This window comes from Meriones unguiculatus, chromosome 8, assembly GCF_030254825.1.
Source record: "Meriones unguiculatus strain TT.TT164.6M chromosome 8, Bangor_MerUng_6.1, whole genome shotgun sequence".
Classification (NCBI taxonomy): Eukaryota; Metazoa; Chordata; class Mammalia; order Rodentia; family Muridae; genus Meriones; species Meriones unguiculatus.
In genome coordinates, this window is record NC_083356.1 from 13,611,644 (window position 1) to 13,627,455 (window position 15,812).

General features: G+C 48.0%; 1 protein-coding gene across 3 annotated transcripts in view; it reads left to right on the forward strand.

The window, feature by feature from the left end:
• The first annotated feature begins 7,774 nt into the window (after positions 1-7,774).
• The window catches only part of Brd1 (bromodomain containing 1), a 47,297-nt gene continuing 39,259 nt past the window's right edge, over positions 7,775-15,812 (forward strand). For all 3 annotated transcript variants that reach the window (XR_002476475.2, XM_021638996.2, XM_021638997.2), the window contains exons 1-2: positions 7,775-8,065; positions 11,094-12,474. Coding sequence is in view for 2 of the 3 variants with exons in the window: in XM_021638996.2 (XP_021494671.1) it covers positions 11,108-12,474 (1,367 nt within the window). In the remaining variant the exon portion in view is untranslated. The remainder of the gene's footprint in view (positions 8,066-11,093; positions 12,475-15,812) is intronic.

Below are 15,812 nucleotides of genomic sequence, written 5' to 3' on the forward strand. Positions count from 1 at the left end.
GTAAACCAGGCTGGTCTCAAACTCAGGGATCCGCCTGCCTCTGTCTCCCAAGTGCTGGGATTAAAGGTGTGGGCCACCACTGCCTGATAACACCTGTCCTTTTGTGCCTGGCTTCCTTTGCTGAATTTGTTTTCCAGGTTTAACTACATTATAACATGTCAGTATTTCATCTTTTTTTTAAAATAATATTCTATTTACGGATATACATTTTATTTATCTATTCATCAGTAACTTTCCCCTTTTTTGCCTATCGTGAATAATCCTGGTTTTAATGTTCCATATAAGACATGTTTTTTCATTTCTTTGGGGCGTGAACTTAGAGTGGAAATGTAGTGACAGGTTAACTTATGCTCAGCATTTTGAGAGGTTTTCCAAAACGCTTGAGCATCAGTGTTTCTGTGTTCTTGTCAACACACCCTACAATGTTTGGGTTCTAGCCCAGTGGATATATAGTAGCAGCTTGCTGTATAGTGCATTTACAGTTCCTTGGTGGCTGATGGTGGAGTGTCTCCCTGTGCTCATTGGTATATCTTCTTTGCAGAAGTTTGTTCAAGTCCTTGGCCCATATTTGAACATTTTTGTTTGATCATTTTGAGTTGAGGACCTTAGCTTCCATTCTGGGGGAGATGGCATCCACGGTGTTCTCAGTTTGGGAGCGATGGAATCACTTGAAGTGCTGCATAGAGGTACAAGGTTTATCTAAGTGATGAGCCGGACACAGGGGTCATCCAGGCGAGGGATGCAGGTCTGCTCCTGGGTGCATTGTGAAGAGGAACTCTCAGAATTTGCTGACGGAATTTTTTTTTTAAAGACATGGTCTCACTTTGTAGCTCTGGCTGTCTTCGATCTTGCTGGGTAGACCAGGCTGAACTCAGAGAGAGGTCTGCTTACCTCTACCTTTTGAGTGCTGGAATTAAAGGTGTACACCACCATGTCCAGATGCTGAGGGATCTTATGTGCGCAGTTAAGGCTGCCTATCATTCAGAAGCACAAAGGTCCCAGTAATTGGGAATGCCTTCGTGTCATATAGCTTCTGGAACACAGAGTGGGCAGCTTCATTAAAGGAAATTTGTTGTCCCACAGTCTGGAGGCCAAAAGTCTGAAATGAGTGTCTGCAGGGTCACCTACCTCTCAAACCTACAGTGGAAGAGACCTACAGTTTCTTCTAGCTCCCGGCGGCTGTCAGCCCTTCAGCATCCTTGGCTTCGTGGTAACATCACTGCAGTCTTTGTCCCACTGCGCCTGTATCTAAATTTACCCCTTCCACAGGATATGAGGCACAGGAGTGGGGCCCGGCTCAACGACATGACCTTAATAACACATGAGGACTGTCTTTCCAAACCAGGTCATGGTTCAGTACTGTGACTGTGGACTTCAAAACAGCTTTCCAGAAGACATACCTCTCCCTATAGTGGAGGAAGACAACTGCAATTTGGGGATGAAGGCTGAAGCCAAGCCCCAGAAGGGTTATGTCTGAGAGGCCCATTAGGCTTCTTAGAGAAGATGCCAAGGAGGCTGCTGAAGAATGGTTTTCAAAATTAACAAACCTGACTCATACAACTCTAAAGCAAAGATGTGTCAGAGATTTATTTAATCATAAATGAGCAAAGCCAGCATGTTAGTGAGAGCATTTCATGAGACTGAAGAGAGACATTTGCAATGACTGGCACAGAGCTTGTCTGAGTAGGCTTGCTAGCCTAGATTACAAAATAAAACTGTAATGCTTTTCAGGGCCATCAAAAGGCCACTTTTTCTATCTTTTTCCCAGACAGAAGTAATTGTTCATTGTTCACTATTGAATTTATTTGCACTGTCTTCAGACAAGAAACATTTAACTTAACCATCTCTTTTCTACCTTTACTGACTAATGAAAGATCATAATTGATGTTCCAGCAAGATGTAGATCTTAGGAATCAGAAAATTCTCTCAGTGAGTCTGGTGGACTACACTCAGCCTGCTGCTGAAAAGATACATGCTATCCTTTTGTTTAATCCTAAATTTTGGGAAAGCTTTCTTAGTTCCCACTTGTGATGATAATCTTCAAGGATTGTTGTTGTCCCAGGACAGTCGCTTGTGTGTTGGCCTGATTCATGCACTCAGGCCCTGTAAGAAGGGGTAATTAACATGATGAACCTCCTTGTTAGGTGATATACCTAAGCCATGCATTACACAAGACCAAGGCCGGAAAATCAGCTCTGTCTGAAGATGTCATCATGAGGAATGTAGGAGTGAACCTTAATTTTGCCTAAGTTATATTCTGATTTGCCTTTCTATCCCTTGGTTAGGAAACTGAGCCAAACTAATCTTCAGGTTTGTTTACAGCCCTGTGAGTGTAGGTGAGTTCTTGTCTTCTCACTAGCCTTGGTGGCTACCATAGTTCCTGGATTTCCACTGTCTTTTTTTGTATAGGGCTGGGCCTTTGTATGCCAGAGCATGGGTGGATGGCCAGCATGGGTCTGAGGGTGGTGTGGAACAACATATGTATTCCAAACTTCGTTCCTTTATGGTGGTCATGCCATGTGGCTCATTAGAAATTTAATGCCTTAAAGGCCTTAATATAAGACCGTATATAAATTATTTCCCAGTGAAAAGGACAACTAATTTTTATTATAATTATATAAATTCAGGTTTTGTTAAGAGAGGAAAGGTTTATATAAGCCAGACATGGAAGCAAATACCTGTGATCTTGGCACTTTGGAGGTTGAGGCAGGAGGGCTGAGGTAAAGGCTACTCTGAGCTACATAGGGAGTTCTAAAATAACCTGGACAGCCAGAGTCTGTCAAAAAACAGAGTAAGCATCTGTTGTGGTCAGTATTATCAACTTTATAGGATCTATAATCACCTAGGAGACAAACCTCGGAATGTCAGTGAGTCTAGACCAGGGTAATTAAGGTGGGAAGACCGCCCCCCACCTGTAGGTGGCACCCTCCATTGGCTGAGGGACTGAATAACATGGAGAATTCATCTATACTTCTTGACGGTGGGTGTGAGATGAGCAGCCTCCCGCAGCTCCTGCTTTCCTAACATGATGCTCTGTACCGTTAAGCAGCAAGTGAGCCCGAGTAAATGCTGTCATCCTTCAGGTGCTTTTGTCACAGCAAGATGAAAAGAAACTAATGCGATCCTCTAACAAATATTCCCCCAGATTCTAATGAAAAATACTATACTACTGCTTAAGGCATTTCTTTCATTTTGGGGGAACACAGCTAACTAAAGACTAGCTGGATGGGGGCAGGGAGAGAATAAAGAAAGAAAAAAAGACTATTTTATTTGTGCCATCAAACAGAGCTTGGAAAAATCCACTAATGCCCCGTTCCTTGTTTTTTGTTATGTCTGCATCTAGCAGGGGATAACATTCTGGGGATCAGTGATACCTCCAAAGCCACACTTTTGAATGGTGCATACATAGATGTAAGTGATGTGTTCTGCCTGAGAGAGGCCCAAACGCCCACAAAAGGGGTCTGAGATAAGTGATGTATAGAAGTTTCTCACAGTTAAGTTATAGAAAGGAGGAGGGAACGGAACAAACTATCTGCTAGACTAGAATGGGAGGTTAACACAGTTCCCAGCACACACATCCCATAACTCACAACTACCTGTTATCTCAGCTCTAGGGCATCCAAAGCCCTTTTCTGGTCTCTGTGGGCACTGGGCTCATATGTAAAAACAAACCCAAACATATATACCTAATTTAATATATTAAAAAGTTACTAGTTGTTGTAAGAAATAACATTAAAAAATTTAAAAGGAGATAGCACAAAAGAGTTGAACATGATCGCATATGCTTGTGATCTCTGCACACTTTGAAGGCTGAAGCAGGAGGATTTTGAGTTCAAGGCCAGCCTGTGCTATAGTCAGTTCATCTAGCCTGAGATAGATATTGGGACCTTATCTCAAAACCAAAAAGTAGACAATAACCAACCAACCAGATTAAAAGCTCTTTTTGATAGATGAATCTAACTCAATAATAATTCTTTAATTATTTATGCCATCTCTTGTCCCCCTGCCCCCCCCCCCCCAGACAAGGTCTACCTTTGTAGCTCAGGTTGGCCTGGAATTCACTTTGTAGCCTAGTTTGGTCCTAAATTCACAATATTTCTCCTTTAGCCACTATAGTGCTAGGATTATGTGCACATTACAGAATGCCTAGCTCATTTTATGATCCTTACTGACTATGATTCAGTCTTTTTTGTTGCTGCTGTTTTGTTTTGCTTTGAGACAAGGTTTCTCTGTGTAGCCCTAGCTGTAGAGGAACTTTAATTTGGAACATGGCTGCTCTGGCAAGAGATCACATCCATAAACCTTCTAGGTCTGTGTGATCCAGCTAGAATACAAATACAACTTTAATCCCAGGAGACAGATGGAGGCAGATCTCGGAGTTCAAGGCTATCCTGGTACAGAGCAAGTTCCAAATACACAAAAGCTTAAGTTCAGACATGGTGGTACAAGCCTTTAATCCCAGAATTTAGGAGACAAAGGCATGCAGATCTCTGAGCGCTCATCAATTCCTTTCCATACCCTGCCCTACCCAACCAGTGACCTCCCCTCATCAGTGAGTGGAGAGACAGTGCAGTGGAGTTGAGTTTGTAGAATTCAGTGGCAGTTTTTACTGGGAGAGTTTTACAAAGAGTGGTTGAAGAGAGAACAAGCTAGACACAGGTGAAGACAGAAAGAACCAGAGAATGAGAAGGAAGGAGCCAGAAGATTAGAACAGATTGTCAACGTTAGTATCAGGCCAAGCAAAGCAGTTCAGAGGCTGAAAGAGAAGCCACATTGAATCAGTCAGCTTGGAGAGGAGTTTGAGCCAGAACAGCTGAGTTGAACCAGCCAGTGAGAGTTCAGAAAGAACTAGTAAGGGTGAGCTTATTCAGCAGTAAGTCTCAGAGATTAAAAGCATTCTAGATTGTATGGAGGCTAGAAGCTTCAAGGACTATGCCTACGTTAACATAACATATGGAGGCAGTAGCCTCCAAGATGACAGTTACTCCAGGTGAATAAAAGTTACTCTTATACCTGGCTATCCTGGAACATGCTCTGTAGACCAGGCTGGCCTAGAAAGTGTGAGCCAATGCTGCCTGGCGCTTTAGTTTTTTACCTCTGTTCTTCTCTTTGCTACTGAATTAATTATTAATTTTGCTAATGTCTATCTTTTAGTGATTTTCAAAGAGATTTGTTTCAGTAAACTTGACTGTATAGGGGCAATGAGTTCATTTTTATTTTGCTGTCTCATTTGAACACCAGCTTCTATTGTATATGAATTCTAGGTTCAATTCATTTAGAATTTTGGTAATTCCTCCTATACATTATCTGAGTCACCATAAAGAAGGTTCTTCTGCTGGGCAATGGTGGCACATGACTTTAATCCCAGAACTCAGGAGGCAGAGACAGGTGGATCTCTGTGAGTTTGAGGCTAGCTTAGTAAACAGAGTGAGGTCCAGGACAGCCAGAGCTACAATGAAGCCCTGTCTTGAAGAAGAAGAAGAAGAAGAAGAAGAAGAAGAAGAAGAAGAAGAAGAAGAAGAAGAAGAAGAAGAAGAGGAGGAAGGTCCTTCCAGTTAATCCTTGAAGTTGCAGGATGTCTTGGTTTCATGCTTGAATGTGGGACTCCCCCAGCCTACTAAGCATTGCTTTCATTCTCTGAGAAGTCACATTCTCCCTCAGTCCTTCCTGCTCTGTGAAGGTTTCATGTCTTTTCATCTTTTGTTTTATGAGATTCTATCTTACTTTTGTTCTGTGTTGTGGGAGATCTGTGTTGTTGGTCTGCATATAGCTTTCCTAAGCTAGAGAGAAGGTTGAGGGCTCATCTTACTTATTCTTTATTGCTGGCTGTCCTGGCATGCTTGTACTCAGAAACGGGACATCTGTAGAGGCAAAATTCGCAGGCTTTGTGGCAAATGTGCTCAGGCCTTCCAGGGTTGCTCCAACCATGACAATGGAGTACTAGCTAAACACGGGACCTTGCTTGGGAGTGGCCACAGGATGACTTTGGCTCCAGAATTTACTCACCCTTGACTTTATTTTCCAGTTAGGTAGTGGACTTTAATTCCAGGACTCTGGAGGCAGAGACGGGCAAATCTCTGAGCCTGATCTACCAAGGAAGTTCAGGGCTATACTGAGAGACTCTACATTGAAAAACAAAACAATGACAACCCATAGTTTGGCTGCAATGAGGCCTGAGCGTTGGCCAGCCCCAGCCACCCTCTGGGATGCTTCAGCAAGCAAGGCTGTATTATTCCAATAACTGGTGCCATAGCCTGAGCAGTGGTCCTGCTCTGCCTACTATATGGAAGAAAGTCTCAGCAACTCAGGAGTTATGGGGGATTTGCTCTTGAGTGAAAGACCTGTTTGTTTACCTGAGGGACCTACCCTAATGTCACAGGCACACTGCTGGTGGCTCCTTTCATTACCACCATATCCATCATAAGCCTTCAAAGGAAACCGAAGAACCACCTGGTCTTCGCCCTCATTTCAAAACATTTAGAAATTAATCTCACAATGAAAAGTCTCAGGAAACAACTAACCTTTAGAGTTTCAAACTAAAGGCTAAAGTAGAAGTAACCAGCTGGAGGGTAAGACTGGGGGTCTCTGACCACCTACCCATAGGGCCCTGATCCTGCAACCTTTAAGGCTCTTCAGCAGTGCTTCTAAACCTGTGGGTCAGCAACCAGTATAGGGGTTGCATGCCAGTGTCCTGCGTATCAGACACTTACATTCTTAACAGTAGCAAAATTATAGTTACAAAACAGCAATGGAATAATTTTACAGCTGGAGGTCATCACAACTGTATTAAAGGGTCAGAGCATTAGGAAGGTTGAGAACCACTGCTCTACAGTGTTACCAGGTCCTAGGCAGAGACATCAACACTTAACTACCTCAAGTAGTACAATGCTTAAAAGCGGAAGGCCTGAGCCAGGTGTGGTGGCCCATATGCCTTTAAGGAAGCAGATCTGTCTACATAGAGTTCTGGGAGAGCCAGAATTACGGAGTGAGAACCTGTGTCAAAACAACAACCAAAACCAAAAACCAAAACCAACCAACCAAAAAAGACAGGAGTTGGGGGCATGCCCCCTAGACCTGGCTGTCCCATAGTTGTTGAGACCTCCATTGCTTGTTAAGGTCACAAGTCATCATCAATTCCTTTCCATACCCTGCCCTACCCAACCAGTGACCTCCCCTCGTGCTGTTTTTAGTGCCTTTCTAGTGCCACCTTAGGGTCCCCCAATCCTTATCCCCGAGACGGCTCTACTCTTGTCAGGTGACCCCCCCTCAGGACCCTTATTTCCATCCCCTCCTAACTCACCCTTCACGAACCACTGGTCACCTGACATTATTAGAACCCAACTTATCTCCCTGAGGATGCCTACTCTTGATTCCTTCATGAACCACCCCTTGGAAAACACTCTCAGGAAACCGCCACCTGGCTCATCAGGGTCAGCATGCTTGCTTTACTCAGTGCACCCCAAAGTAAACATCTGGTTACCCCACTCCTGTGGCAGTCCTTCACTCTTCACCTTTCAGGAGCCCCACCCTGTCCCCCTGAGAACCACCCTTCCCAGTCACCCCACTCTTGAGGCACTCTTCCCCTTCCTCACCCCAACTCGAGATCCCCACCCTAACTCCCCGAGAGCCACCCTTCCTGGTCACCCCACTGTCGCCTTCGCGTCCCGCCCCGCCCCCTCACCCCGGCTTGGCGCGGCGCGCGTCATGGCGGCGGCGGGCGGGGCGCGTCTCGCACGCAGCGCGCCGGGCGGAGCGCTCGCCGCATTGTTTGCTTCGCTGAGGAGCGAGCAGCGCCTCGGCAGGCGTCCGAGCAGCTCCGCGATCGCGTCCTCCGCCCGGCCGGGCCCCGAGCCGGCCTTAGCCGGCCGTGCCGGCGCCGCCGACCCCGCCTGAGCCGCGGCGCCCTGCGGGCCCGGAGCCGGCGGCCGAGCGCGCCCCGGAGCCCGGCGGGGCTCGGCTGCGCGGCCGTTGGCGGAGGAGCCGCGGCGCCATTAGCGCCGCCTCGGCCGCGCCGGCCCCCGCGCCCGCCCGCCCGCCGGGCTCCCGCGGCCGCGGCGCCCCGAAGGTGAGTGTCCGGCGGTCGCCGTTCGCCGCCCGCCTCGCCGGCCGGGGCGGAGGTGCGGGCGCCATGTTTGGCAGCGGCGGCGGCTCCGCATTGTCCGCGGGCGGGGAGGCCGGAGAGTCGGGGTGGCGAGGCCGGGAGGCCGTGAGGCCTGGCGGGCGCGGGGCCCGGAGCAGCCGAGAGGGCCGGTGCCTGCGTGTGCCGCCCTGAGCCGGCGCGGCCGGGGACGCGGAGATCGGGGCCGGCGGCTTGCCCAAGAGGCCGGGTTCGGGAGGCGAGGCGGCGGCGGGATCTCGGAGGCGGAGGCCGCAGCCGGGTGGGGGCGGAGAGGGACACGGAGGCCGCGGCGGGGTCGGGGAGACAGAGGAGTAGAAGGAGGCCGCCGCGGCGCGGGAGGCGCGGCCAAGAGAATGGAGCCGGCGGCACGGCTCGGGAGGCGGAGAAGCCGCCGGGCCGGGCGGGCTCCGGGCTGTCTTCGCGGCTGGGCCAACCGAGGGGCCGGGCATCGGACAGCGGAGGAGGCGGAAGGCCTGGGGTCTCCCGGCGCAGCTTTGGCGGTGCGGAGCGGGTCGCATTATGTAACAGATAGGTCCGATCTATTTTGCCAAGACAGGAAACTCCCTTGAAGAGGGACGGGCTCGGAAGATTTCCTAAGTCGTGCGCGGCCTGCTATCTCCGGAGCAAGCCTGCAGCTCCGCCAAACTCCGTGGATGTGTGCAGGAAACGCTGAGAAACGAACGCGCGTGCGCGGCTTTCTTGGGCCTTTAGGAGAGAAGCAACTTTCCTGTGCATAATTTGCAGAAAACACAGCTCCTCTTCCGTGCACTGCCTTTGGGACACGCTTACACACACCTAGGAAACCGCCCCTTTTTGGAGGACAGTCCCTTCACCCAGCTGCGACTGTTTTAGAGTTTCTGTCATCTGGTAACATAGAGTTACAGAACTTGGTTATTTAGTTACTGTTTTACCGCCTGCCGGGGCTAGCACTGTCCTGAGTCTGTGTTCACCTCCTCGGATGGTCACACCACCCTTAGAGGTGTGTCTCTTTCCTGTGTGCTTTTATAGAGAAGGGTAGAAGCGGCCGGAGGTGTTTCATTGGCTTGCCTGCAAACCAGGCAGGAAATGAACTGGGCCGACTTGGAGCATAGAGTTTTCCCCTCTTTTTGCCAGCAAAGCTTTTGAGGATGTGTTTAGCACAGTTATTTCTGGAGAAGCATGCTTTTTGCCTTTGCTGATGGAAATGCTTGTTTCTGCATAGAACCGGAGGGTCAAAGTGCTGGGTATAGGAAAACACGGAAGCCGCTGAGCTTGTCAGTCACTCTGTGCTGGGCAGTGCTGCTAAATGCTCTCTTTCCCCGGGTCACAATTACATTTTCAAATTACAGAGCGGCTGTGCCCATTAAGTATTAGGTTCAGTTCTTGTAGAAAAGTGGTTTGAAGACCTTCAGTGCTCACTAGAAGAATGTGGGGTTTGACAGGCTGGTTACAGTGCTTTACTGCAGAGGAGAAAATTACATGTTTGTCTTTTAATCTGGGAGCTGTTGCTTCTGCCCTGCCTCAGTAGTGATCTGTGAAGAGTCCGTGGGTGCATCATGGCTCACTGTGCAGAAGACGGTGCTGACACCTGGATGTGCACCCACCTCACCTAAGCGCTGCTGCTAGAGGCTCAGGGCTGGCTAGGGTGGCTTTGTGGACAGCTCCCGGAGAACTCAGGGTTGAGTAGGCACCTGGAGGCCCCTCAGATACAGGTGCATTGGGGTCTTTATGTCCTTGTTCATAGAGAGACAGTATCTATAAAATGTGGGTTTCTGCAACCTGTGAGGTCTGTCTTTAAAAATGCATATAAGATTTGCAGAGATTTCCTTTTTGGACTTGAGCATGAAGTCTGCTCTTTGAGGCCTTTTCCAGAAGAGGCGTTTGAGTGGTCCTTGTCCTTGTTGCACTGTGTGTTTGTCCTGCTTGATTGGTGGTCATCCAGAGTGGGCCTGTTTGCTCATAAGATACATAGACACCATGTCACATCAGGGAAAACTAAAGTAAACTGCAGTGAGTGTGAGTGGAGGCTGTTAGCTCCCTGGTTTTGTCCACACTGGAAGGGAGTAAATCTCTGCATGGATGTAGTCATGCACGTGAACCAGTGATAAGGACTCTCATTTGTTGGGGTGGAGGGGATGCAAGCTATTGGTGGTTAGAGGGAACCCATCCTTTCAGTGGAGCAAGAGCTGAGCATTTTCAAGTGCATCAGATGCCCTTTGACATCATGCCCACAGCTAGGCTTACCTGAAGAGTATGTGTCCCAGCACGTGGCCAGGACCTGGCCTGAGTGACAAGGAAAGGCTGATGCTGCCTGTGGGAGTTTCCAGGGTGGCCACTGCTAAGGCTTTTGTGAAAGCTACATTGGGCTCTTGGGTCAAAGATATCCCACGGCCCGGCTCAGGGTTCTCTTCTAAGTTGTGTGTATGATGTGTTCATGGTCCCCAGCAGCAAAATTCACAGGAGTACCCTGCTGGGCAGTAGTGGGAAAGAGAAAGGAGACCTAAGGGGATGTTAAGACTCAGTGGCCACTGAGCAGGGCTGCTTAGTGGCCACAGGCCATAACTCTGTGTGTTGTGAAGTCTTTCTGAAAAACAATCTATACTTGTAGATGAGAGGCCCAGGTCTCAACTCTGGAGGGTATGTTGCTGTTTTGTAGGTTACTTTTAGCTTGGTCTAAAAAGGTCACTTGTGGGTGCTGTGTGCCTGTGCCCTAGCTGTTCAATAGGAACTCTGAGGGCAGCTGCTTCCTGCTGCCTCCTTGCCTATCAGAACCTTTATTCGGTTGTGGTGAGGGAGGGGTGCTGTTGGAGGAGGCTTGTTGAAATGTGATCATGAGTCCTAGTAGTTGTTTGGAAGTCTTCGAGGTATTCCAACGCTGAGCTTCATTTGTGGGATGTTGAGTTGATTTATTAGTGCTACCCAAGCATATTTTGTGGTTTTCTGAAGTCCTCTGTCACCTGGCATGGAATTAACTTTTTCTTTGACTTTGTTTTAGGTAATCATTGCCAAATGAGGAGGAAAGGACGATGTCATCGAGGCTCTGCAGCGAGGCATCCTTCTTCCCCGTGCAGTATTAAACACTCCCCCACTCGAGAAACGCTGACATACGCACAAGCTCAAAGGATGGTGGAGATAGAAATTGAAGGGCGCTTGCATCGGATCAGTATTTTTGATCCCTTGGAGATCATACTAGAAGATGACCTCACTGCTCAAGAAATGAGCGAATGCAACAGTAATAAAGAAAATAGCGAGAGGCCGCCTGTTTGCTTAAGAACTAAGCGTCACAAAAACAACAGAGTCAAAAAGAAAAATGAAGTCCTCCCCAGCACCCATGGCACACCGGCTTCAGCCAATGCCCTTCCTGAGCCCAAGGTGCGGATTGTGGAGTATAGTCCCCCATCTGCACCCAGGCGGCCCCCTGTGTACTACAAGTTCATCGAGAAGTCAGCCGAGGAGCTGGACAATGAGGTGGAGTATGACATGGACGAGGAAGATTATGCCTGGCTAGAGATCATCAATGAGAAGCGGAAGGGCGACTGTGTCTCTGCTGTATCCCAGAACATGTTTGAGTTTCTGATGGATCGCTTTGAGAAGGAGTCTTATTGTGAGAACCAGAAGCAGGGTGAGCAGCAGTCCTTGATTGACGAGGATGCCGTTTGCTGCATCTGCATGGATGGGGAGTGTCAGAACAGCAATGTTATACTCTTTTGTGACATGTGCAACCTAGCTGTGCACCAGGAGTGCTATGGGGTGCCCTATATCCCCGAGGGCCAGTGGCTTTGCCGCCACTGCCTTCAGTCTCGGGCCCGCCCTGCGGATTGCGTGCTGTGCCCGAATAAGGGTGGTGCCTTCAAAAAGACAGATGATGACCGCTGGGGCCATGTGGTATGCGCCCTGTGGATCCCAGAGGTTGGCTTTGCCAACACGGTATTCATTGAGCCCATCGATGGTGTGAGGAACATACCTCCTGCCCGGTGGAAACTGACATGCTACCTCTGTAAGCAGAAAGGTGTGGGTGCCTGCATTCAGTGCCACAAAGCAAATTGCTACACAGCATTCCATGTGACATGTGCCCAGAAGGCTGGCCTGTACATGAAGATGGAGCCTGTGAAGGAGCTGACTGGAGGCAGCACCACGTTCTCTGTCAGAAAGACTGCTTACTGTGATGTCCACACACCTCCAGGCTGTACCCGGAGGCCTCTGAACATTTATGGAGACGTTGAGATGAAAAATGGTGTCTGTCGAAAAGAAAGCTCAGTCAAAACGGTCAGGTCTACGTCCAAGGTCAGGAAAAAAGCAAAAAAGGCTAAGAAAACACTGGCTGAGCCCTGTGCGGTCCTCCCGACCGTGTGTGCTCCGTATATTCCCCCTCAGAGGTAAGTGCATCTGAGCTTTGGCTCAGATGGTCCTGGAGTGGAAGACACAAATCAAGGGCCTGCAAGGAAGTCCTACCACATGTCTGTTGTACCTCCTGATAGTCTGTGTCCTAAGCTTTGGTTTCCGTTCATTTGCTACTGTCCAGTAAGGCATAAATGTACATGAAGTTATAGGTTGGGATAACTTACAGTTCTTTGTCACTGGTTGGCCTTGAGTATAAGGAAGGCATGGTTATGGGAACCACAGCCACACATGTATTCATTCAACCTCGGGTTTCTGGATTTCATACCATCCCAAGTTTTGTTTCCATCTAAAATGCAGTTAAACTCCCTAGGACCTTGCAGAAAAACATCTGTCTGGAAACGTGAACCACCACCCTCAGAAGGTGACCACTGATATGAGGTTAGAAACGGGAGCTACTGTCAGCAGGAAGTTGGTGGTCTTCTTGCTTGCCTTGAACTCAGGGAATTTCTGCCTCTGTCTCCCAGGTGCTATAAAGGGTGCTCACCATCACACCTGACTTTTTCTTCTTTTGCTGATGTCTCCTGTAATGCAAATGTTGCTTGATCTGCAGGACTGCTGTGCTAAGGCCCACAGTTTGTGTTGCTGGTGATAGGAGCTGTCCTGCTGGCTTTTCCATGCAATTTAGGGACTGCTTCAAATCCCCTTCATCTTCCCTGGTCTGCCCTCAATCCTTGTGTCTTCAGTGCCTTTTTTTGTTCAATTATTTCAAAAGTTTTCTTTTACTTCATAGCCTGTAGATGCCAAAGAAGTACTCCTTTTCTCTTACCCACTCCTTTTGCACCCATTTGAGCTCTTTTTTGAGCCTTGAAGTGAAGGGTGTGGGCTTTTAGTCTTGTCTGCACGTAAAGCCCAAGGTGATGAGGTTCTGGTGAGGCAGACAGCTGTCCTTAAGCAGCTCGCATGGGACATTGTTAACAGGGAACTGCTTTGTAAAAACACTCACTGAGCCAACAAGTGGACAATGGATTACAGCTTTTTTTTTTTTTTTTAAATGAGACAGGTTCTGTCTGGGTAGCCTTGGCTGTTCTGGAACTCTGTAGACCAGGCTCTCCTGCCTTCTGAGTGCTAGGATTAAAGTGTGCACCACCACCGCCCGACTCAGACGCTGCCTTTAATACAGTGAATATTAGGTGTTTTTTGTTTGTTTTCTATGTGTGATTTTCTTAGGAATGTCTGCTTTGAAGAAGTTACTCATTAGCATGTTGTGATTATAGAGTGGAGTTGGACACTATTGTGAGCTTACTGGCAGAGCTGGGAGCACAGTTTTAACCTAAAAAGAGCTAGCACTGACTGCCTTTGTATTAGCAGAGATTAAATTGGGTAAATGCTGTTTGTTTTTGTAGAGCTTTTGCTACTACTTACGGTCAGTGAATCAAAAGTAGAGAGCTCGTAGTCCCTTGTTCAGAGAAGACTCCTGTCAGAATCAACATGCCTGTAGAATTTTCAGCCTGACTTAAAAGATGTCTTCCTTGGGGTTTCTCTCTCTGTAGAGGCAGAAAGGATAGGGTTATATGAAGGACTTCTCTCAAGAGCCATGAATTTCAGCTTTACCAAAACTGAAGGAAGTGAAATAGTCTATCATTGCTCCTCTGGCCAGCGCCAAATATCAACTGTTCCAGGTGGTGGGTGCGATCCTCTGTCTTGTCCTGTGGTTCCTGATGTTCAGGTTTTGGAACGAGAGCTGCCAGGTGGGTGGGACTGCTGGAAGGAGGATCTGCAGGTGAGAACAAAGGCTCCTTGGCTTTCCGTGGTCAGACCTGTTGAGGAAAGAGCTTGAAGCTTCAGACTTAGGAATTTCAGGTGTAGAGCTCAGCAGATAAGAAGTGCAGCCTGGCTCCTATTCTTCTCTCCCAGACAAGGTTTTATCTGTAGGCTGAGACCACCTGGGACTTACTGAGCATGCCTGGTCAGCCTCAGGCTTTTGCGTCTCTTGCTTCGGCCTGTCAAGTGCCGACTGACCTGTCCTGTCTTGCCTTATTTTGTTTTGAGACGAGATCTCACTATTTAGCATGGGCAGGTCTCAAACTCACAGCTTCAGCCTCTTGAACAATGAAATTACAGGTGTGAGGCACAGTGTTTGGCTGCTGCTGCTTTTAAAAGATTTATTCATTTTATGTGTATGAATGTTTTGCCTGTGTGTATGTCATGTATGGATGTGCACCGTGTGTATAGCAGATTTCTTCTGTCAGAAGAGGGCTTCAGATCCCCTAGAACTAGAGTTATGGATGGTTTTTGGTGAGTTGCTGGGAATTGAACCCAGGTCCTTTGCAAGAGAAACAAGTGCTTTTGACCAGAGAGCCATCTCTCCAGTCCCCCTTTTTTCTTAATTTTGGAACAAACAAGTCAGCTTTGAATAGAGGTAAAAGGTGTACCTAAACTAGGTGCTTGTGTTGTACCCAGTCTCCAGGGTATTTTGATATTTTTGGCTACTGTGTCCCTGGACAAGCTCCCATGGCCCTCAGTCTGCTTGTTACATGGGACTGGACCTGCCTGGCAGGGTGTGAAGGGCAGAGCCTGTGCATAGTGTGGGCTGTAGTTGGAGGCTGAGGCTGCCGCTGCTCAAAGTTGAGAGCCAACTAGAGTGTCTGTCATATTGTGACATTCTAGGCTAGTTCAGGAGCAGGCAGGTCTCGCTGGAAGAGGGAGGGACAAGGGCCTGTTCAAACAGTTGTTTAAGGAGAACTTTAAAAAAGCGTATCCCTTGTATTTATGTTTTTATTATTTAACATTTGTAAACCATAAAGAATGCTTTTTATTTATCTAAGCCATGAACTGTGAAGAATGCAAATTTTGTCTGCCTGCTTAGGAACTTTCTGTGAACCTCTGATTGGACACACCCCTGCCACCGGCTGTAACCGGTAGACTGAGGGCAGGCATTGCTGGGTGTGGTGGCACCTACTTTTAATCCCAGCCTTTGGGAATCAGGCAGGAGGCTCTCTGTTCAGAGTTCAAGGCCATCCTGTCTACATGGTGAGCTCCAGGACACCCAGGGCTACCTAGAGAGACCCTGTCTCCAAGAGGAAAAGGGTTTCTCTTTGTAGTCCTGGCTGTCCTGGTGCTCACACTCTGTAGGCCAGGTTGGCCTTGAACTCAGAGATCCATCTGCTTCTGCCTTCCAAAGGTGTGCACTGCCAGTTTTTTTTTTTTTTTTTTTTTCTGAGAAAAACAGTATCTTTCTGTGTGTTCAGAGTAGTTCTTTTCTATGCTCTTCTGAGGCAGTTTGTTGTTACTTTGCTCATCCACCTCATTCTGTTTGCCAGAGGATAGAAGAGAAAGAGCAGGAAAGGGTGGAGTTTCTTCTTTCCTTTTGAGT